At 45.6% G+C, this 23192-nt stretch overlaps 1 protein-coding gene across 1 annotated transcript in view; it reads right to left on the bottom strand.

Annotated features, from left to right (window-relative positions):
- CCDC7 (coiled-coil domain containing 7) overlaps positions 1 to 23192 on the bottom strand; it is a 340456-nt gene that overhangs the window by 85429 nt on the left and 231835 nt on the right. The window contains 3 exon segments of the mRNA XM_043538840.1: positions 376 to 380; positions 3669 to 3787; positions 21486 to 21617. Of these exon segments, the coding sequence (XP_043394775.1) occupies positions 376 to 380; positions 3669 to 3787; positions 21486 to 21617 (256 nt within the window).

The raw sequence follows: 23192 nt of genomic DNA, 5'->3' as shown, positions 1-23192 counted from the left end.
GGAGAACCCTGGGCCTGGCAGCACACCGAGGGTATCCAAAAGGGCCACTGAGTGGACCCTTGAGCGGGACCTTGCTCCTGTGCCTGCAAATGTCCAGCCCCTGAGTCCAGGTGGCCATGATCCAAGTGGTGGCGGTCTGAGAAATGCAACCCTGCCTCCGACTCTGACGAACGAGAGGCGGAACGCAATGGCCATGGTGGTGCCGAGTGGGTCTGCACCGAGTCACATCGACGAGACGATGGAGAGCTGTATCACGAAGCTGGAGATCAGTGCCACGATGGTGGAGAGCAGTGCCATGACACTGGGGAGCAGCGTCAGGACCTAGACCAATGCCGGGACCTGGACCGGAGCCTGGATCTGGACCTAGGCTGTGACGATGACTGGCATCAGAAGCGATGTCTGGATCAGGATCTACTCCTGGACGGTGACCGGCGTACAGAGTGGTGTTGAGAATGGTGCCAGGAATCGGAGCAGTGCTGCGAGTACAACCGGCGCCGCGATGAAGAATGGCGCTGGGACTGCGAGCGGTGTCAGCAGTGGGAACGGTGCCGTGGCTCAACCGATGGTGCCGGCAGGTGAATAAGAGCTGGCTTGTCCAGGGATGGTGCCACATGAACGGGTGCCAGTGCCTTGGTCTGCTGAGGGGATGCTGATACTGTCATGGCAATCAGATCCCTTGCAGTTGCAAGGACCTCAACCATGCTGCGAGTCGGGGAGTCCAGTTGCACCGGACTCAACAGCTCCACTCTCGGCGCCAGAGTCAAAGGTGTCAAAGCTGCTACTTGTGCCCCTGGGTGCTCTGCTGTGGGACGCAGCTCTGTGGGCAGATCCAGGGAGGGTGGCGCCTGCTCAGATGGGCCAGCCTTTTCCGGTTTGCGGTGCCACTTGTGGCCAGACGAGTGGGAGCGGTGCCAGCCCAATGATGTCGGTTGCGGTGCCGGGGAACATTGGTGTCGCGGGTCTCTATCAGAATCCAACTGCGGTGCTGTTCCTACCACTGTCACTGGGGTGCTGCACACAGAAGCACTAGGTGCCGGGTCTTGGTGCACCGCTGGAGGCTGAGGACTAAGAGCCGCCTCCATGAGGAGCTTTCTTAAGTGAAAGTCCCACTCCTTCTTAGTCCGGGGAGAAACCCCTTGCAGATCCTTCACTTGTCTGCTTGATGAGACTCCCCCAGACACTTCAGGCAAGAGTCATGGGGGTCGCCCATGGGCATGGGCTTAGAGCAGGAACCGCAGGGCTTAAAGCCAGGAGCCCTGGGCATGAGCCCAAGCAAAAGATAGGAAGGAGGGAAACCCCTTCCAACCCCACTAATACAAACAACTATAACTATAACTACAACTATAACTATTAAACACTATAACTATAAACTATTAACAAACTGTGTAGGAAAAACGCTAGGGAGAGTGGAGAGCAGCAAAGCCGAGCTCCACAGTTCCAACAACCGTCACGGGTGGTAAGAAGGAACTGAAGGGGCGCTGGGTCGGCTGGGGTATATATCCAGCGCCATGAAGGCACCATTCTAGGGGGCTCCACAGCTGACCCACCGGGTGTTGCTAGGGTAAAAATTCTCTGATGGCCGTGCATGCGGCGCGCACATACCCTAATTGGAATCGATATGAGCAAGCACTAGAAGAAGAATGTAAATTATATACACACGCACGCACGCACATTTAGAAACAAAGAATGTAGGCCATATTTGCACAATGGGGAACTCTACCCTGGGAAGTGAAGCAATGACTCTGAAAAAGATTTAGGGATTGTGGTGGATAACCAGCTGACCATGAGCTCCCAGTGTGATCCTGTGGCCAAAAGGACTAATGCAATCTTTGGATGCATAAAAAGGGGAATCTCAAGTAAGAGTAGAGAGATTATATCTGTATTTGGAGCTGGTGTGACTTCTACTGGCAAACTGTGTCCAGTGCTGGGGTCCACAAATCAAGAAGGAAGATGATTATTTGGAAAGGGTTCAGAGAAGAGCCATGAGAATGATTAATGATTAGCAAACAATACCTTACAGAGACAGACTCAAGGAGTTCAATTTAGCTTAACAAAGAAAAGGTTAAGAGTTGACTTGATTATAGACTACAAGTACTTACATTGGGAACAAATATTTAATACTGGGCTACTCAAACTAACAGAGAAAGGTATAGCATTATCCAGTGGCTGAAAGTTGAAGCTAGACAAATTCAGACTGGAAATACGGCATACATTTTTAACAGTGAGCGTAATCAACCATTGGAACAATTTACCAAGGGTTCTGGTGGATTCTCCATCATGGACAATTTTAAAATCCAGATTGAATGTTTTTTTTTACTAAAAGATCTGCTCTAGGAATTATTTTGGGCAAGTTATCACAACGGTCCCTTCTGACCTTGGAATCTATGAATACAATCATTTCATAAGATAAACAAAAGTTAGAGACAAAGAATTAGTACAAACTGGATGTGTTTAAGATAAATGGGTGTTCAAAGTTCCTTGTGAGGTTACAAATTTGCTATAGCAACATACTAAGATGGCATTAGAACGAAATGTCAATATATGTGTTTTGATGCCATCCTTTTTCTGCATACTGTTTTTCTCAGTGTCAATTATCCTAATCTTGCACAAAGAAAGTAGTGAAAGAAGAAAGAGAATGCACCGCATATCAGCTAGCCTCATGATCACAATTGCTGCCACCTGCTGGGCCACAGAAATTTACAATATTGGTCTTCTATTTTCCTAATCCTAAAAGTTGCATTGATCAGACTGGGTAAGGAGAGGGAACCAAATTACATCACCCCATCCATCAGCTTGATTAAATCTTGAGCAATATATGAGATGTGAATCTGAGGTTCCTACTATTCTTGCATCACTAGTGTGCCAGTGCCCCCCACCTTAATCCTTCTAACTCTTCTTTCTGTTTATGCCTTCTCTAACAGCAGTCCAGCTTAGCCAGCCCAGGACAAGTCATCCCCTGCAACACTCAGGTGTCCACAAAGGAAAGCTAATACTGGTAAAAATTTGCCAGATTTCAGAGTAACTAGTAAGTTCATGTGCTGCGCCTGTCATTTTTTCCAGCAGCTAACCTTCAAGTTACTATTTTTATTAAGTTACAGAACCTCACTTATCTTTCCTCTCTCCCTGTGCGTGCATCTGTTTTGTTTTGTCTTAAAGAAGAAGCAAGGTCAAACTTCAACAACTTATTCTTTCTTCCCCCCAATAAGGGCTTTTAATGCCAACTAAAAAACTGTCAGATTTTCCTTTTAAAATAGTTTATACAGGTACAAGGAAAGGGAATAAAGAAAATAGTTTACATTAAAGTTTGATCTAACTTTTCCAAATGTTTACCTTCTTTCCATGTGGGCTTGACAAAAGGCTTCCATGTGGGCTTGACAAAATTTCATTGTGATTGTAAGCAATGAAAGCACTATCCCATACAAATCTCAAACCAAACTTAAGTTTAATGTTTTAATAGTAAACAACGGGTTTGCAAACCCAACAACTCTCTGGGCCTGAGAATCATCTGCTTTACCAATACAACATTGCTAAAGTATCTATCCTGCACTCCTTAACCTGGCAAAGCTCTTTTTAGAAAGGCTCAAAAAGCCTTTATATGGCAACATGAAACTCAACTGCAGTTTTGTCTGAGTAAGGAGTGCAGGATCAGAGCCTAGCTCTGTACTTACAGTCATAGTGCTTGGTTGGCTAGATGCAAGAGCCTGTGCTTGTTGCAGATCTTTCAGATTTGATTCCAGACTTGCAAGCAAAACCTTTCTTGCTTCTGATAGCTCATATAGTTTCCTCTCTAAGGCAAGAAAAATACTTTAGAATCATCAATAGTTAAATTGTATTTAAATATTCCCTTTAAAATCTGATTTACATGAGATAATTGATTATGTGAGCTGGATTCTTTGGCCTGCTATAATTGCTTACAAGTTGTATTCTGACTGGACATGGCCAGTGGACAATTATTTGCGAAAGGACTCTCTGCTTTGCAAGGTAAGCCATAGCAGTAATGGCACTGAGGTCTTCCCCTATGAAGGTTATGCGCTCTAGGGGAGAGGCTGTTCTAGATTTGATTTTGACAAATAGGGAGGAACTGGTTGAGAATTTGAAAGTGATCATGAAACGATAGAGTTCATGATTCTAAGGAATGATAGGAGAGAGAACAGCAAAATAAATGGATTTCAATGGATTTCAAGAAGGCAAAACTAAATGAGTTGGTAGGTAAGATCCCATGGGAAGCAAGTCTAAGGGGAAAAACAATTGAAGACAGTTCGCAGTTTTTCAAAGAGACATTATTAAGGGCACAAGAGCAAACTATCCCACTGCGTAGGAAAGATAGGAAATATGGCGAGAGACCACCCTGGCTTAACCAGGAGATCTTCAATGATCAAAAAATCGAAAAAGAGTCCTACAAAAAGTAGAAACTACATCAAATTACAAAGGATGAATATAAACAAATAACACAAGTATGTAGGGAAAAAATTAGAAAGGCCAAGGCACAAAATGAGATCAAACTAGCTAGAGACATAAAAGGTAACAAGGAAACATTCTACAAATACATTGGAAGCAAGAGGAAGACCAAGGACAGGGTAGACCCGTTACTCAATGTGTTGGGGGGGGGGGAAATAAATAACAGAATATGTGGAAATGGCAGAGGTGCTTAATGATTTCTTTGTTTTGGTTTTCACCAAGAAAGTTGGTGGTGATTGGACGTCTAACATAGTGAATGCCAGTGAAAATGAGGAAGGATCAGAAGAGGCTAAAATAGGGAAAGAACAAGTTAAAAATTACTCGGACAAATTAGATGTCTTCAAGTCACCAGGACCTGATGAAATGCATCCTAGAATACTCAAGGAGCTGACTGAGGAGATATCTGAGCCATTAGCGATTATTTTTGAAAAGTCATGGAAGACGGGAGAAATTCCAGAAGACTGGAAAAGGGCAAATATAGTGCCAATCTAGAAAAAGGGAAATAAGGACAACCCAGGGAATTACAGGCCAGTCAGCTTAACTTCTGTACCCGGAAAGATAATGGAGCAAATAATTAAGCAATCAATTTGCAAACATCTAGAAGATAATAAGGTGATAAGTAACAGTCAGCATGTATTTGTCAAAAACAAATCATGTCAAACCAATCTGGTAGCTTTCTTTGACAAGGGAACAAGCCTTGTGGATAGGGGGGAAGCAGTAGACGTGGTATATCTTGACTTTAGTAAAGCTTTTCATACTGTCTCGCATTACCTTCTCGAACAAACTAGGAAAATGCAACCTAGATGGAGCTACTGTAAGGTAGGTGCAAAACTGGTTAGAAAACCATTCCCAGAGAGTAGTTATCAGTGGTTCACAGTCATGCTGGAAAGGCATAATGAGTGGGGTCCCACAGGGATCAGTTCTGGGTCCAATTCTGTTCAATATCTTTATCAATGATTTAGATAATGGCACATAGAGTACACTTATAAAGTTTGTGGACAATACCAAGCTGGGAGGGGTTGCAAGTGCTTTGGAGGATAGGATTAAAATTCAAAATGTTCTGGACAAACTGGAGAAATGGTCTGAAGTAAATAGGATGAAATTCAATAAGGACAAATGCAAAATACTCCACTTAGGAAGGAACAATCAGTTGCACACATACAAAATGGGAAATGACTGCCTAGGAAGGAGTACTGCAGAAAGGGCACTGGGATTCAGTGGACCACAAGCTAAATATGAGTCAACATATTGCGAAAAAAGTGAACATCCTTCTGGGATGTATTAGCAGGAGTGTTGTAAGCAAGACACGAGAAGCAATTCTTCCGCTCTACTCCACGCTGATTAGGCCTCAACTGGAGTATTGTCTCCATTTCTGAGCACCACATTTAAGGAAGGATGTGGAAAAATTGGAGAGAGTCCAGAGAAGAGCAACAAAAATGATTAAAGGTCTAGAAAACATGACCTATGAGGAAAGATTGAAAAAAATTGGGTTTGTTTAGTCTGGAAAAGTGAAGACTGAGAGGGGACATGATAACAGTTTTCAAGTACATAAAAGATTGTTACAAGGAGAAGGAAGAAAAAAAATTTTTCTTAACCTGTGAGGATAAGACAAGAAGTGATGGGCTTAAATTGCAACAAGGGAAGTTTAGGTTGGACATTAGGAAAAACTTCCTAACTGTCAGGGTGGTTAAGCACTGGAATAAATTGCCTAGGGAGGTTGTGGAATCTCCATCATTGGAGATTTTTAAGAACAGATTAGACAAACACCTGTCAGGAATGGTCTAGACAATACTTAGTCCTGGCATGGGTGCAGGGGACTGGACAAGATGACCTCTCAAGGTCCCTTCCAGTTCTATGATTCTATTTGTTGGTTGTAACTGTGATTTGTCCAAATTTAGTTGCAGGCCTAGGCCCAGCCCAGTTGACTAGGGTGCTGTTTTGGACCTGGTTGCTTGATATTCTATGAATCAGCCATTGGTCCAGGTAAAGAAATATTTGGATGCCCAAAGGACGAAGGTGGACTGCCATCTATGGCATGCAATTAGTGAGGATTCTTGGGTCTGATGACAGCCCGAAGTGAAGCACTGTGTATGGTAATGGTTGTTGCCTGTGACGGCTCAAAGGTACTTCCTGTGGCAGGGATGTAGTGCCATGTGGAAGTATGCGCCCTGTAAATCAAGTTAGCATACCAATCTCCAGCCTCCAGGGAATGGAAATGGAAGTGAGGGTGAGCATCCTGAACTTGATTTTCTTGATGAAATAGTTTGACTTTCTTAGATCTTGAATGGGATGAAGACAACTAGATTTCTTGAGAGCCAAGAAGTACTGGGAATAGAAATCTTTCCCTCTGTGTTGGTAATTTTGTATTGCTCCCAAATCTAGAAGAGACCATGTTTCTAGAAATAATAGTCTCATGGGAAGGATCCTTGAAAAGGGATGGGGAAAGTGGGTTGGGAAAAGGGATGGAAGTAAATTGGATAACATATCCTTGGGGGAGTAGCACTGTATGTAAGGGAGCAGTATGACTGCTCAGAGCTCTGGTACGAAACTGCAGAAAAACCTGAGTGTCTCTGGATTAAGTTTAGAAGTGTGAGCAACAAGAGTGATGTAGTGGTGGGAGTCTGCTATAGACCACCGGACCAGGGGAATGAGGTGGATGAGGCTTTCTTCCGGCAACTCGCACAAGCTACTAGATCACACGCCCTGGTTCTCATGGGTGACTTTAATTTTCCTGATATCTGCTGGGAGAGCAATACAGCGGTGCATAGACAATCCAGGAAGTTTTTTGGAAAGCGTAGGGGACAATTTCCTGGTGCAAGTGCTAGACGAGCCAACTAGGGGGGGGAGCTTTTCTTGACCTGCTGCTCACAAACAGGGAAGAATTAGTGGGGGAAGCAAAAGTGGATGGGAATCTGGGAGGCAGTGACCATGAGTTGGTTGAGTTCAGGATCCTGACGCAGGGAAGAAAGGTAAGCAGCAGGATACGGACCCTGGACTTCAGGAAAGCAGACTTCGACTCCCTCAGGGAGCGGATGGGTAGGATTCCCTGGGGGACTAACATGAAGGGGAAAGGAGTCCAGGAGAGCTGGCTGTATTTCAAGGAATCTCTGTGGAGGTTACAGGGACAAACCATCCCGATGAGTCGAAAGAATAGTAAATATGGCAGGCGACCAGCTTGGCTTAACGGTGAAATCCTAGCGGATCTTAAACATAAAAAAGAAGCTTACAAGAAGTGGAAGGTTGGACATATGACCAGGGAAGAGTATAAAAATATTGCTCGGGCATGTAGGAATGAAATCAGGAGGGCCAAATCGCACCTGGAGCTGCAGCTAGCAAGAGATGTCAAGAGTAACAAGAAGGGTTTCTTCAGGTATGTTGGCAACAAGAAGAAAGCCAAGGAAAGTGTGGGCCCCTAACTGAATGAGGGAGGCAATCTAGTGACAGAGGATGTGGAAAAAGCTAATGTGCTCAATGCTTTTTTTGCCTCTGTCTTCACTAACAAGGACAGCTCCCAGACTGCTGCGCTGGGCATCGCAACATGGGGAGTAGATGGCCAGCCCTCTGTGGAGAAAGAGGTGGTTAGGGACTATTTAGAAAAGCTGGACGTGCACAAGTCCATGGGGCCGGACGAGTTTCATCCGAGAGTGCTAAAGGAATTGGCGGATGTGATTGCAGAGCCATTGGCCATTATCTTTGAAAACTCGTGGCGAACGAGGGAAGTCCCAGATGACTGGAAAAAGGCTAATGTAGTGCCAATCTTTAAAAAAGGGAAGAAGGAGGATCCTGGGAACTACAGGCCAGTCAGCCTCACCTCAGTCCCCGGAAAAATCATGGAGCAGGTCCTAAAGTAATCAATCCTGAAGCACTTACACGAGAGGAAAGTGATCAGGAACAGTCAGCATGGATTCACCAAGGGTAGGTCATGCCTGACTAATCTAATCGCCTTCTATGATGAGATTACTGGTTCTATGGATGAAGGGAAAGCCGTGGATGTATTGTTTCTTGACTTTAGCAAAGCTTTTGACACGGTCTCCCACAGTATTCTTGTCAGCAAGTTAAGGAAGTATGGGCTGGATGAATGCACTATAAGGTGGGTAGAAAGCTGACTAGATTGTCGGGCTCAACGGGTAGTGATCAATGGCTCCATGTCTAGTTGGCAGCCGGTGTCAAGTGGAGTGCCCCAGGGGTCGGTCCTGGGGCCGGTTTTGTTCAATATCTTCATAAATGATCTGGAGGATGGTGTGGATTGCACTCTCAGCAAATTTGCGGATGATACTAAACTGGGAGGAGTGGTAGATACGCTGGAGGGGAGGGATAGGATACAGAGGGACCTAGACAAATTGGAGGATTGGGCCAAAAGAAACCTGATGAGGTTCAATAAGGATAAGTGCAGGGTCCTGCACTTAGGACGGAAGAACCCAATGCACAGCTACAGACTAGGGACCGAATGGCTAGGCAGCAGTTCTGCGGAAAAGGACCTAGGGGTTACAGTGGACGAGAAGCTGGATATGAGTCAGCAGTGTGCCCTTGTTGCCAAGAAGGCCAATGGCATTTTGGGATGTATAAGTAGGGGCATAGCGAGCAGATCAAAGGACGTGATCGTTCCCCTCTATTAGACATTGGTGAGGCCTCATCTGGAGTACTGTGTCCAGTTTTGGGCCCCACACTACAAGAAGGATGTGGATAAATTGGAGAGAGTCCAGCGAAGGGCAACAAAAATGATTAGGGGTCTGGAACACATGACTTATGAGGAGAGGCTGAGGGAACTGGGATTGTTTAGTCTGCGGAAGAGAGGAATGAGGGGGGATTTGATAGCTGCTTTCAACTACCTGAGAGGTGGTTCCAGAGACGATGGTTCTAGATTATTCTCAGTGGTAGAAGAGGACAGGACAAGGAGTAATGGTCTCAAGTTGCAGTGGGGGAGGTTTAGGTTGGATATTAGGAAAAACTTTTTCACTAGGAGGGTGGTGAAACACTGGAATGCGTTACCTAGGGAGGTGGTAGAATCTCCTTCCTTGGAAGTTTTTAAGGTCCGGCTTGACAAAGCCCTGGCTGGGATGATTTAGTTGGGGATTGGTCCTGCTTTGAGCAGGGGGTTGGACTAGATGACCTCCTGAGGTCCCTTCCAACCCTGATATTCTATGATTCTATGATTCTTTTACTGCGCTGAGCACCCACTTGTCTGATGTGATGCCTTCCCAAGCACAGTGAAAGAGGACTGGCATAATCCACAGGGACAAAATACAGTTAGCGTGCTCTCCTTGATCAAAAAGTCAAAATGATTGTTTGGAGGTTGTAGCTGTATGGTAAGAACGTCTTCTGATTGATGAAGACAGCTGGCAACATCAAGGAGGTCTTGAGCTTCTTTAGAAAGAATTCTGTGACCTCTGTTGGAGACAGGGCGTGGAGGAAGATTGAGGCCTAAACAGTTTCCCTTGGGTAAATGGAGTACAAACTCCTAGTGAATGAAACATTGTACAGTAGTTCTTCAGTAAGTGCATAGTGTCATCTGTTTTGATAGAAAACAATTTAGATCCCTCAAAATTAAATCTTCTGCGTTGTTCTGCAGCTCCTTTGGAATGCCAGAAGTCTGCAGCCAGGAAAAGTGCTTCATGGCCATTGCAGTGGCTATGGAATGCGAGGCCATATCAGTGGTGTCTATTGCTGCCTGAAGAGATGTCTAAGCTGTAAGGTGTCCCTCAGAAACCAAAGCCAAAAACTGATCTTTATTGGACATCTGGCAATTTGACATCAAATTTAGAAATTTCAGAGAAATTAATAAAACTATATTTTGACAAAAAAAAAGCCTGGTAATTAGCAACTCTCATTTGAAGAGTGGCAGCGGAGTAAATCTTTTGGCTGTATAAATTAAGCCTCTGAAATTCCTTATTTTTGGGAATAGCTTGAGGACAGGACTAGATTGCTTCTTAGCATCTCTGACCACCAAGGAATCAGGAATAGGATGGGTAAAGAAATAGTCAAAATCTTGCTGAAGGACTTGATGTTGGCTTTCCACTCACTTGAGTGTAGGAGGTATAGAGGCTGGGGTCTACCAGAGCACTTTTGCTGGCTCCAATAAGCCTTCATTGATACAAAGGGCAGGAGCAGGAGTCCTTCCTGGAACAGGAGTCTGTAAAATATCAAGGAGTGTGTGAGGGTTCTCTTGCACAGGCTCTGCCCATATTATCTAGAGAAATGGACACCCTCCTTTTGAGATCCTGTAAAACTTTGAAGTCCTATGTGAAGGGAGATGTTGACTCTGGTGTAACGGCTTCATATGATGAAGATGAAGAAATATTTGGGGGCACATCTAATTCCCCCTCCTTTATGGGGTCCAGCACAGGGATAGTAGCAGGATCCTGGGTGAAAGTTTCCTGCACTGGAGGAGGAGAAGACTTCCTCTTAAAAGTGATCATGATGGGGGTCAACAGGCTTTCAGAGCAGCCCAAGACCAATAAGGCCATGAAGGGACTGCATAGTCTGAGCCACCCGTGGTTGGAGACCCCATGCTGGAGCTTCCCTATAGGGAAAACCAGTCCTGGACTTCAAGTCTCATAATGGTAGAACAGCTATAAAGTGATCTAAAAGCACCTGAAGGTAAAATGGGTTCCTCCATTTCAGAGTCCAAAGAAGAAATGTAAGGCTTTTCAGAACAGGCAGGAGCAGTCCCCTTTGGAATTCTAGATGGTCTGGGTATAGAAGACACATTGGGCTCCAAGGAAAATGAGGATCAGGGTGGTCAGGACACCGATGAAGTGCGGTATAATAGGTCAAAAAGCTGATGCTATATGTTATGGAACTGAAAGTGACGATGCCCCTGAATGCATTGACAGTGCCAGGCACATTCATGATGCTAGATGCATCTATGGAGTTGAGGGCACTGATGTCAGTTGCAGCAAAGGAGAGCTCGGTAGGGAAAGGCAAATAAGATACCAACAAGGCTAGTGGAGTAGAGGGCACCACAGGTAAGGGTACTGGTGCTGATAGTCCCAGTGGAATGAGTACATTGAATTGGCTGAAAGGAGGAAGGTGGACCCAGCATGAGTGAAGATACTAGTGAAGATATTAGTCTTGACAGCCCTGAAGGACCTGGAGTCGACAGTGTTGCCTCAGATGGGACCGGTGAGCACTGAATTTGTGAAGTCTCACACCTTTATCAGAGGACTTTCTGTGAGAAGTCCGACACTTTATGCACCTGTCAGCATCAGAATGTCTGGAGCGCTTTAACAAGGCTGACAGTGAAAACAAAGCATGACAATTGTCACCAAACAGAAATCAGAATCAGTTGGAATCAGAAGCAGCTGGAGGGGCACTCCTGGTCAATTCTGTGTCCCCTGCCTCACAGACAGGGCTAAACTCCAGCACAGAGCAAATCACCTCTTGCATGAAGTGAACTTTAAGATGAAAATCCCTCTGTTTTTACTCCTGATGGGGAAGAAGGTACAAATGAAGCATTTGGCCCTCATGTGGTCCTCAATAAGCGGGTCTTGTGCCTGTATGACAGAGGTAACAGCCCTGTATGTGGCACACTACTTAAAACCTGGGGATTTTTTCATACTGAAGTCCTCCAGGGAACTACTAAACTATAACTAACTAAACTACTACTGAATATGACTAACTATATTAGAGAAACAAGGTGGGTGAGGTAATATCTTTTATTGGAACAACTTCGGTTTTTGAGAGAGACAAGCTTTTGACCTTAAACACAGCGCTCTTAGAATCATAGAATCATAGAATATCAGGGTTGGAAGGGACCCCAGAAGGTCATCTAGTCCAACCCCCTGCTCGAAGCAGGACCAATTCCCAGTTAAATCATCCCAGCCAGGGCTTTGTCAAGCCGGACCTTAAAAACCTCTAAGGAAGGAGATTCTACCACCTCCCTAGGTAACGCATTCCAGTGTTTCACCACCCTCTTAGTGAAAAAGTTTTTCCTAATATCCAATCTAAACCTCCCCCATTGCAACTTGAGACCATTACTCCTCGTTCTGTCATCTGCTACCATTGAGAACAGTCTAGAGCCATCCTCTTTGGAACCCCCTTTCAGGTAGTTGAAAGCAGCTATCAAATCCCCCCTCATTCTTCTCTTCTGCAAACTAAACAATCCCAGCTCCCTCAGCCTCTCCTCATAAGTCATGTGCTCTAGACGCCTAATCATTTTTGTTGCCCTTCGCTGGACTCTCTCCAATTTATCCACATCCTTCTTGTAGTGTGGGGCCCAAAACTGGACACAGTACTCCAGATGAGGCCTCACCAGTGTCGAATAGAGGGGAACGATCACGTCCCTCGATCTGCTCGCTATGCCCCTACTTATACATCCCAAAATGCCATTGGCCTTCTTGGCAACAAGGGCACACTGCTGACTCATATCCAGCTTCTCGTCCACTGTCACCCCTAGGTCCTTTTCCGCAGAACTGCTGCCTAGCCATTCGGTCCCTAGTCTGTAGCGGTGCATTGGATTCTTCCATCCTAAGTGCAGGACCCTGCACTTATCCTTATTGAACCTCATCAGATTTCTTTTGGCCCAATCCTCCAATTTGTCTAGGTCCTTCTGTATCCTATCCCTCCCCTCCAGCGTATCTACCACTCCTCCCAGTTTAGTATCATCCGCAAATTTGCTGAGAGTGCAATCCACACCATCCTCCAGATCATTTATGAAGATATTGAACAAAACCGGCCCCAGGACCGACCCCTGGGGCACTCCACTTGACACCGGCTGCCAACTAGACATGGAGCCATTGATCACTACCCGTTGAGCCCGACAATCTAGCCAGCTTTCTACCCACCTTATAGTGCATTCATCCAGCCCATACTTCCTTAACTTGCTGACAAGAATACTGTGGGAGACCGTGTCAAAAGCTTTGCTAAAGTCAAGAAACAATACATCCACTGCTTTCCCTTCATCCACAGAACCAGTAATCTCATCATAAAAGGCGATTAGATTAGTCAGGCATGACCTTCCCTTGGTGAATCCATGCTGACTGTTCCTGATCACTTTCCTCTCGTGTAAGTGCTTCAGGATTGATTCTTTGAGGACCTGCTCCATGATTTTTCCAGGGACTGAGGTGAGGCTGACTGGCCTGTAGTTCCCAGGATCCTCCTTCTTCCCTTTTTTAAAGATTGGCACTACATTAGCCTTTTTCCAGTCATCTGGGACTTCCCCCGTTCGCCACGAGTTTTCAAAGATAATGGCCAATGGCTCTGCAATCACAGCCGCCAATTCCTTCAGCACTCTCGGATGCAACTCGTCCGGCCCCATGGACTTGTGCACGTCCAGCTTTTCTAAATAGTCCCTAACCACCTCTATCTCCACAGAGGGCTGGCCATCTCTTCCCCATTTTGTGATGCCCAGCGCAGCAGTCTGGGAGCTGACCTTGTTAGTGAAAACAGAGGCAAAAAAAGCATTGAGTACATTAGCTTTTTCCACATCCTCAGTCACTAGGTTGCCTCCCTCATTCAGTTAGGGGCCCACACTTTCCTTGGCTTTCTTCTTGTTGCCAACATACCTGAAGAAACCCTTCTTGTTACTCTTGACATCTCTTGCTAGCTGCAGCTCCAGGTGCTATTTGGCCCTCCTGATATCTTTCCTACATGCCCGAGCAATATTTTTATACTCTTCCCTGGTCATATGTCCAACCTTCCACTTCTTGTAAGCTTCTTTTTTATGTTTAAGATCCGCTAGGATTTCACCATTAAGCCAAGCTGGTCGCCTGCCATATTTACTATTCTTTCGACTCATCGGGATGGTTTGTCCCTGTAACCTCAACAGGGATTCCTTGAAATACAGCCAGCTCTCCTGGACTCCCTTCCCCTTCATGTTAGTCCCCCAGGGGATCCTGGCCATCTGTTCCCTGAGGGAGTCGAAGTCTGCTTTCCTGAAGTCCAGGGTCCGTATCCTGCTGCTTACCTTTCTTCCCTGCGTCAGGATTCTGAACTCAACCAACTCATGGTCACTGCCTCCCAGATTCCCATCCACTTTTGCTTCCCCCACTAATTCTACCCGGTTTGTGAGCAGCAGGTCAAGAAAAGCGCCCCCCCCCTAGTTGGCTCCTCTTCTTCTGGTCTGGGAAACTTACTTAGAGTGTCACAGCTAAATACAAGATGAAACAGATTGTTTAGAATAAGTGGTTAACAGATATTTCAAGGGATCATACAAGGTGAAGTAGCCTGCTAACACCCCTCCAATCATAGGGAGGAAGGGGTGGGGGAAGTTACTGGGGAGGTTGTTAGTGGGTTATAGAGTGTTGTAACAAGCCATAAATCCATTGTCTCTATTCAGTCTTTGATTTCCAGTGTCTAGCGAAATTATGAATTTAATTTCTGGGGCTCATCTTTTCAAAGTTTTGTGCTTTCAAGGTTTCCTTTGAAGAGGAGGACTGATAGGTCAGATATACAGTGATCACTTTGTGAAAAGTGTTCACCCACAGTTAACATGCTGTTTTTGTCTTTTTTCATTTTCCTGTGTGAGTTCATTTGAGAGAATAGTGATTGTCTTGTTTCACTCTCAAAGTTGCTATTAGGACATTTAGTGTACTGGAAGAGGTACATCACATATTGTGATAGGCATGTGTAGGACCTATGGATCTTGAAAAGTGTGTTGTGGGGGCTGTTGATCATTGTAGCAGTGGAAATATGTCTGCTGGTTTTGCATCTGTTGTTCTAGGTGCCGTTTTGAGTTGGTGTATCCTGGTGGGGTGATATGTGACAACTATTGGGGTGTTGTCAGAGGGGGGTTTATTTCTGTACTGAAGCAGGTTCTCTTTGGGGTATTTGTGTGACCTATTCTATTACGTGGTTTACTTCTCTAGTGAGTGTCCTTGTTTGCTGTAGGCAAACTTGAGTGTGTTAAGATGTATATCCCGGACTTCCTCCTCAGAGCATATTCTGTGGTATGTGAGTGCCTGATTGTAGATAACAGATTTTGTGGTGTATCTGGGTAACTGGATCTACAAAGGTAGGTATGGTGATCTGTGAGTTTCTTGTATATAGTTGCCTGTAGGGTTCCATTTTTGAAGCTTTCCATGGGGTCCAGGAAGTAGATGCTCGTGTGGAGGTGTTCCAGAGAGAGTTTAGTGGACGGGTGGTGGTTGTTGAAGTTGTGGTAGAACGCTCTCTAATATCCTGTGACTGAAAAGGCTACAAAAACATTAGATATAACTATATTCACTAAAGATTTATGATGCTCGCTAACCAAAGCAAATGCTACAGACCACTCTTGTCACAGGCGATGAGAAAGAACTGAGAAGGAGGCAGCAGATGCCCTTTTTATGCCCTTGTTTGGAGAGCAGGAGCATATCCACCCCCCTTGTGGTACTGCTCCCAAAAGTGCACACACCCAGAATGGAATGTATATGTGACAAGTACTTGAAGAAGAAGCAGAGAATACCGAAGGACAAGATGCACACTTAGCAAATCCTGGCCTTTTTTCTTTCGGATCTGCCATCAGATCTGCCCTGGGGCATGGGAACTGATCAAACATACTAAAATGAATTGGGGAAATACTAGAAATTAAATTGAAGAGGCTAATCTTACACTAAGAACTAGCTACAGCACTGAGTCTTGAATCCATGAATCTGGATCAAATTGACCAAAGGAGGCTCCTGGTATATCTGCAATTGAGTTCAAAAGAACTGGGGCTGCTGGAGTGTCATGCCCCTTTTTATAGCCTTACCCTCAGAATATTGAGGAACAGTGTGGGAAGGGGCAAAAGGAGGCATGAGAATGCTCCAACAGGACTGCTATGAGAAAGTTCTATCAGAACTGTGCAGCCAGTGCACCCCACAGTGGGACTATACAGAAGCCACGCAAAGAACTCAGTGGTTCCATCAATCTCCAAAAGTGGACCATAAAAAACAGGTCCCTTGTGCTATCCAGTTCAATTGACTTGAATTGGTATCTGGGTATCTCTGAAAATCAAGTCACTCATTTAGGAGCCTAGATATGGATTTATAGCCCAACTTGAGGGACCAAGCTTTGAATGTTTTGGCAAGGGTCTTATTCTGGGGGGAAATTTACTTTTGGGGAGACCATCGAGGTGTTAGTTGTTGAGATGGCAGTCAATTTTTGATCTTCCATGAGATTCTTTCCTTACTCCATGTTCAGTTCAGACACTAGGGGTATGTCTACACTACAAAATTAGGTTGAATTTATAGAAGTCAGTTTTGTAGAAAGCGTTTTTATACAGTTGATTGTGTGTATCCCCACACAAATGCTCTAAATGCATGTAGTCGGCGGAGTGTGTCCACAGTACCAAGGCAACCGTCGACTTCCGGAGCGTTGCACTGTGGGTGGCTATCCCACAGTTCCCGCGGTCTCCGCCACCCATTTGAATTCTGGGTAGAAATCCCAGTGCCTGAGGGGGCTAAAACGTTGTCGTGGGTGGTTCTGGGTACATATCGTCAGGCCCCCGTTCCCTCCCTCCCTCCATGAAAGCAAGGGCAGACAATCATTTTGCGCCTTTTTTCTTGAGTTACCTGTGCAGACGCCATACCACGGCAAGCATGGAGACCGCTCAGCTAACCCTCACCATATGTCTTCTGGGTGCTGGCAGACGTGGTACTGCATTGCTACACAGCAGCAGTTTATTGCCTTTTGGCAGCAGACAGTGCAGTGTGACTGGTAGCCGTCATCGACGTAGTCCTGGGTGCTCTTTTAACCGGGCGCCTGGGCAAACATGGGAATGACTGAACCAGGTCATTTCCCTTGTTTCATCTCATGGTGATTCAGTCCTACCGGCAGTGCACTGTCTTTTAACCTGCAGCTAGCAGAAGATGATGGCTAGTCGTCATACTGCACCGTCTTCTGCCGAGCACCCAGGTGTTGATCATGGCTAGCGGTCGTACTGCACAGTCTGCTGCCAGCAAGATGTATAAAGATAGATGAAGTGGCTCAAAACAAGAAATAGACTAGATTTGTTTTGTATTCATTTTCTCCTCCCTCCCTCCCTCCCTTTCTGAAATCAACCGTCTGCTAAACCCAGTTTTGAGTTTGATCCTTGAAGTTTTGAGTTCTATCCTCAAGGGGGCCATTCAGTTTCTCACAAAGCCACCCCCTTTGTTGATTTTAATTCCCTGTAAGCCAACCCTGTAAGCCATGTCGTCAGTTGCCCCTCCCTCCGTCAGGGCAATGGCAGACAATCGTTCCGCGCCTTTTTTCTGTGCAGACGCCATACCACGGCAAGCATGGAGCCCGCTCAGATCCCTTTGGCAATTAGGAGTACACGCATTATCCAGCAGTATATGCAGCACCAGAACCTGGCAAAACGATACCAGGCGAGTAGGCGACGTCAGCGCGGTGATGTGAGTGATGAGGACATGGACACAGACTTCTCTCAAAGCTCGGGCCCTGGCAATGTGGGCATCATGGTGCTAATGGGGCAGGTTCATGTGGTGGAACGCCGATTCTGGGCTCGGGAAACAAGCACAGACTGGTGGGACCGCATAGTGTTGCAGATCTGGGACGATTCCCAGTGGTTGTGAAACTTTTGCATGCGTAAGGGCACTTTCATGGAACTTTGTGACTTGCTTTCCCCTGCCCTGAAGCAGAAGAATACCAAGAAGAGAGCAGCCCTCACAGTTCACAAGAGAGTGGCAATAGCCCTGTGGAAGCTTGCAACGCCAGACAGCTACCTGTCAGTCAGTAATCAATTTGGAGTGGGCAAATCTACTGTGAGGGTTGCTGTGATGCAAGTAGCCAATGCAATCATTAAGCAGCTGCTGCTATCAAGGGTAGTGACACTGGGAAATGTGCAGGTCATAGTGGATGGCTTTGCTGCAATGGGATTCCCTAACTGTGGTGGGACCATTGACGGAACACATATCCCTATCTTGGCACCAGAGAACCAAGCCAGTGAGTACATAAACCGCAAGGGGTACTTTTCAATAGTACTGCAAGCACTGGTGGATCACAAGGGACGTTTCACCAACATCAACGTGGGATGGCCGGGAAAGGTACATGACGCTCGCATCTTCAGGAACTTTGATCTGTTTCAAAAGCTGCAGGAAGGGACTTTATTCCCAGACCAGAAAATAACTGTTGGGGATGTTGAAATGCCTATAGTTATCCTCAGGGACCCAGCCTACCCCTTAATGCCATGGCCATGAAGCCATACACAGGCAGCCTGGACAGTAGTCAGGAGCTGTTCAACTACAGGCTGAGCAAGTGCAGAATGGTGGTAGAATGTGCATTTGGACGTTTAAAAGTGCGCTGGTGAGGTTTACTGACTCGGTTAGACCTCAGCGAAACCAATATTTCCACTGTTATTACTGCTTGCTGTGCGCTCCACAATATCTGTGAGAGTAAGGGGGAGACGTTTATGGTGGGGTGGGAGGTTGAGGCAAATCAGCTGGCTGCTGGTTACGCGCAGCCAGACACCAGGGCGGTTAGAAGAGCACAGCAGGGCATGGTGCGCATCAGAGAAGCTTTGAAAACCAGTTCCATGACTGGACAGGCTATGGTGTGAAAGTTCTGTTTGTTTCTCCTTGATGAAATCCCCCACCCTTTGGTTCACTCTACTTCCCTATAAGCTAACCACCCTCCCCTCCTCCCTTCGATCACCACTTGCAGAGGCAATAAAGTCATTGTTGCTTCACATTCATGCATTCTTTATTCATTCATCACACAAATAGGGGGATAACTACCAAGGTAGCCCAGGAGGGGTGGTGGAGGAGAGAAGCATCAGGAGGGGTGGTGGAGGAGGGAAGGACAAGGCCACACAGCACTTTAAAAGTTTAAAACTTTAAAACTTATTGAATGCCAGCCTTCTGTTGCTTGGGCAATCCTCTGGGGTGGAGTGGCTGGAGCCCCCCCCCCCCCACTGTGTTCTTGGGCGTCTGGGTGAGGAGGCTATGGAACTTGGGGAGGAGGGCGGTTGGTTACACAGGGGCTGTAGCGGCGGTCTGTGCTCCTGCTGCCTTTCCTGCAGCTCAACCATACGTTGGAGCATATTGGTTTGATCCTCCAGCAGCCTCAGCATTGAATCCTGCCTCCTCTTATCACGCTGCCACCACGTTTCAGCTTCAGCCCTCTCTTCAGCCCACCACTTATTCTCTTCAGCCCGCCACCTCTCCTCCCGGTCATTTTGTGCTTTCCTGCACTCTGACATTGTCTGCCTCCACGCATTTGTCTGTGCTCTGTCAGCGTGGGAGGACAGCATGAGCTCAGAGAACATTTCATCATGAGTGCGTTTTTTTCACCTTCTAATCTTCACTAGCCTCTGGGAAGGAGAAGATCCTGTGATCCTTGAAATACATGCAGCTGGTGGAGAAAAAAAAAGGGACAGTGGTATTTAAAAAGACATTTTCTAGAACAATGGGTACACTCTTTCATGGTAAACCTTGCTGTTAACATTACATACATAGCACATGTGCTTTCGTTCCAAGGTCGCATTTTGCCTCCCCCCACCACAAGGCTAGCCCCTCACCCCTCCCTGTGGCTAACAGCGGGGAACATTTCTGTTCAGCCATAGGCAAACAGCCCAGCAGGAACGGGCACCTCTGAATGTCCCCTTAAAAAAAGCACCCTATTTCAACTAGGTGACCATGAATGATATCACTCTCCTGAGGATAACACAGAGAGATAAAGAACGGATGGTGTTTGAATGCCAGCAAACATATACTGCAATGGTTTGTTCTACAATGATTCCCGAGCACGTGCTACTGGCCTGGTGTGGTAAAGTGTCCTACCATGGTGGACGAAATAAGGCTGCCCTCCCCAGAAACCTTTTGCAAAGGCTTTGGGAGTACATCCAGGAGAGCCGCAAATGCCAGGGAAAATTAATCATTAAACTTGCTTGCTTTTAAACCACGTATAGTATTTTAAAAGGTACACTCACCAGAGGTCCCTTCTCCGCCTGGCGGGTCCAGGAGGCAGCCTTGGGTGGGTTTGGGGTGTACTGGCTCCAGGTCCAGGGTGAGAAACAGTTCCTGGCTGTCAGGAAAACCGGTTTCTCCGCTTGCTTGCTGTGAGCTATCTACAACTTCATCATCATCATCTTCCTTGTCCCAAAAACCTGCTTCTGTGTTGCCTCCATCTCCATTGAAGGAGTCAAACAACACGGCTGGGGAAGTGGTGGCTGAACCCCCTAAAATGGCATGCAGGCCATCATAGAAGCGGCGTGTTTGGGGCTGTGACCCGGAGCGGCCGTTTGCCTCTCTGGTTTTCTGGTAGGCTTGCCTCAGCTCCTTAAGTTTCACGCGGCATTGCTTCGGGTCCCTGTTATGGCCTCTGTCCTTCATGCCCTGGGAGATTTTGACAAATGTTTTGGCATTTCAAAAACTGGAATGGAGTTCTGATAGCATGGATTCCTCTCCCCATACAGCGATCAGATCCCGTACCTCCCATTCGGTCCATGTTGGAGCTCTTTTGCGATTCTGGGACTCCATCACGGTCACCTCTGCTGATGAGCTCTGCATGGTCACCTCTGCTGATTAGCTCTGGCCAGCGTGGCAAGTTGCAGGTGACCATGCAAACAGGAAATTGAAATTCAAAAGTTTGCGGGCCTTTTCCTGTCTACCTGGCCAGTACATCTGAGTTGAGAGTGCTGTCCAGAGCGGTCACAATAGAGCACTCTGGGATAGCTCACGGAGGTCAATACTGTCTAATTGAGTCCACAGTACCCCAAATTCGACCTGGCAAGGCCAATTTAAGCGCTAATCTCCTTGTCGGGGGTGGAGTAAGGAAATCGATTTTAAGAGCCCTTTAAGTAAAAAAAAAAGGCTTTGTCGTATGGACGGGTGCAGGGTTAAATCGATTTAACGCTGCTAAATTCGACCACAACTCCTAGTGTAGACCAGGGCTAGTAAATCATATCATATATGTGGACTGCTTCTTATATATGGGAAATTGTAGAGTCTCTTACCAGTTTACATAAAGTATCCAAATGACAGATTTAAAAGCTTCAGAAGTGGAAAAATATCAGTAATTAATTTATATTCTTCTTTTAAGCATTTTATGTATGGCAGAAAAAGGAATCTCCAGAAGAACTTACAATTTTTCTGACTGTACATGTAAGTTATCAATTCTGCACTCACCGTCACCATCAGGTCTGCATTTTACTACTTGGCCTGCTGCAAGAGCTTGGGCTTGTTGCAGATCTTGTAGATTTGCTTCTAAATTTGAAGTCAACATCCTTCTTTGTTGAGTTAGCCCATATACTTTTTTATCTACAGAAACAGAAAGCTTTTAGTGTGTTCACTAGAACAGTGGCTTTCAATCTGTGGTCCATGGACCCCTGGGGATCTGCAGATGATGTCTAAGGGGTCTGCGAAAGAGTGTCGTTATCAATAATACTGGTTTTCAAACTGTGGTCCATGGTTCTCTGGGGGTCCATAGACTATGTCTAAGATTTCCAAAGGGGTCTGCACTTCCATTCAAAAATTTCTAGGGGTCCGCAAATGAAAAAAGGTTGAAAACCACTATGCTAGAAAAATGGTAATTAAGCATTTGATACATGTTCTCTAACATGAAATAGACAAGATATTTAAAAAAGAAAATTGCTTTTCAATTTTTCTAATAACTCTACTAAATACATTTTCTACAATAATCACAGAAAAACATCTAGAAAGATCTTTCAGATTATACAATTAAACCACTTCACAGAAACCATCAGGTAAAAATACTGTTTATGTTTAAAGAATGTTCTAAATTTATCTCAAAAAACTAAAAAATCTTTTTTCCTACCTGCTTACTTTTTTACTTTTATAGTATAATGGCGTTTCGTGAAGGTAGACAATGGGCAGTAGTGGACTGGTAGAGCATATTGGGACTGTCAGAAATGCTTATCAACTAAATGATGACAAGTTTCAAAGTAGCAGCCCTGTTAGTCTGTATTCGCAAAAAGAAAAGGAGTACTTGTGGCACCTTAGAGACTAACAAATTTATTTGAGCATAAGCTTTCATGAGCTACAGCTCACTTCATTGGATGCATTCAGTGGAAAATACAGTGGGGAGATTTATATACACAGAGAACATGAAACAATGGGTGTTACCATACACACTGTAACGAGAGTGATCACTTAAGGTGAGCTATTACCAGCAGGAGAACAGGGGGGTGGGGAAGTTTTTTGTAGTGATAATCAAGGTGGGCCATTTCCAGGAGTTGACAAGAACATCTGAGGAACAGTGGGGGGTGGGGGATAAACATGGGGAAATAGTTTTACTTTGTGTAATGACCCATCCACTCCCAGTCTCTATTCAAGCCTAAGTTAATTGTATCCAGTTTGCAAATTAATTCCAATTCAGCAGTCTCTCGTTGGAGTCTGTTTTTGAAGTTTTTTTATTGAAGTATTGCCACTTTTAGTTCTGTAATCGAGTGACCAGAGATTGAAGTGTTCTCCAACTGGTTTTTGAATGTTATAATTCTTGACGTCTGATTTGTGTCCATTTATTCTTTTACGTAGAGACTGTCCAGTTTGACCAGTGTACATGGCAAAGGGGCATTGCTGGCACATGATGGCATATATCATATTGGTAGATGTGCAGGTGAACGAGCCTCTGATATTGTGGCTGATGTGATTAGGCCCTATGATGATGTCCCCTGAATAGATATGTGGACACAGTTGGCAACGGGCTTTGTTGCAAGGATAGTTCCTGGGTTAATGGTTCTGTTCTGTGGTATGTGGTTGCTGGTGAGTATCTGCTTCAGGTTGGAGGACTGGCCTGTCTCCCAAGATCTGTGAGAGTGATGGGTCATCCTTCAGAATAGGTTGTAGATCCTTGATGATACTTTGGAGAGGTTT

The sequence above is a fragment of the Chelonia mydas genome, chromosome 2, assembly GCF_015237465.2.
Source record: "Chelonia mydas isolate rCheMyd1 chromosome 2, rCheMyd1.pri.v2, whole genome shotgun sequence".
Lineage (NCBI taxonomy): Eukaryota > Metazoa > Chordata > Testudines > Cheloniidae > Chelonia > Chelonia mydas.
The sequence above is the reverse complement of the archived record's forward strand: the minus strand, read 5'-3'. Positions and strand labels throughout refer to the sequence as shown.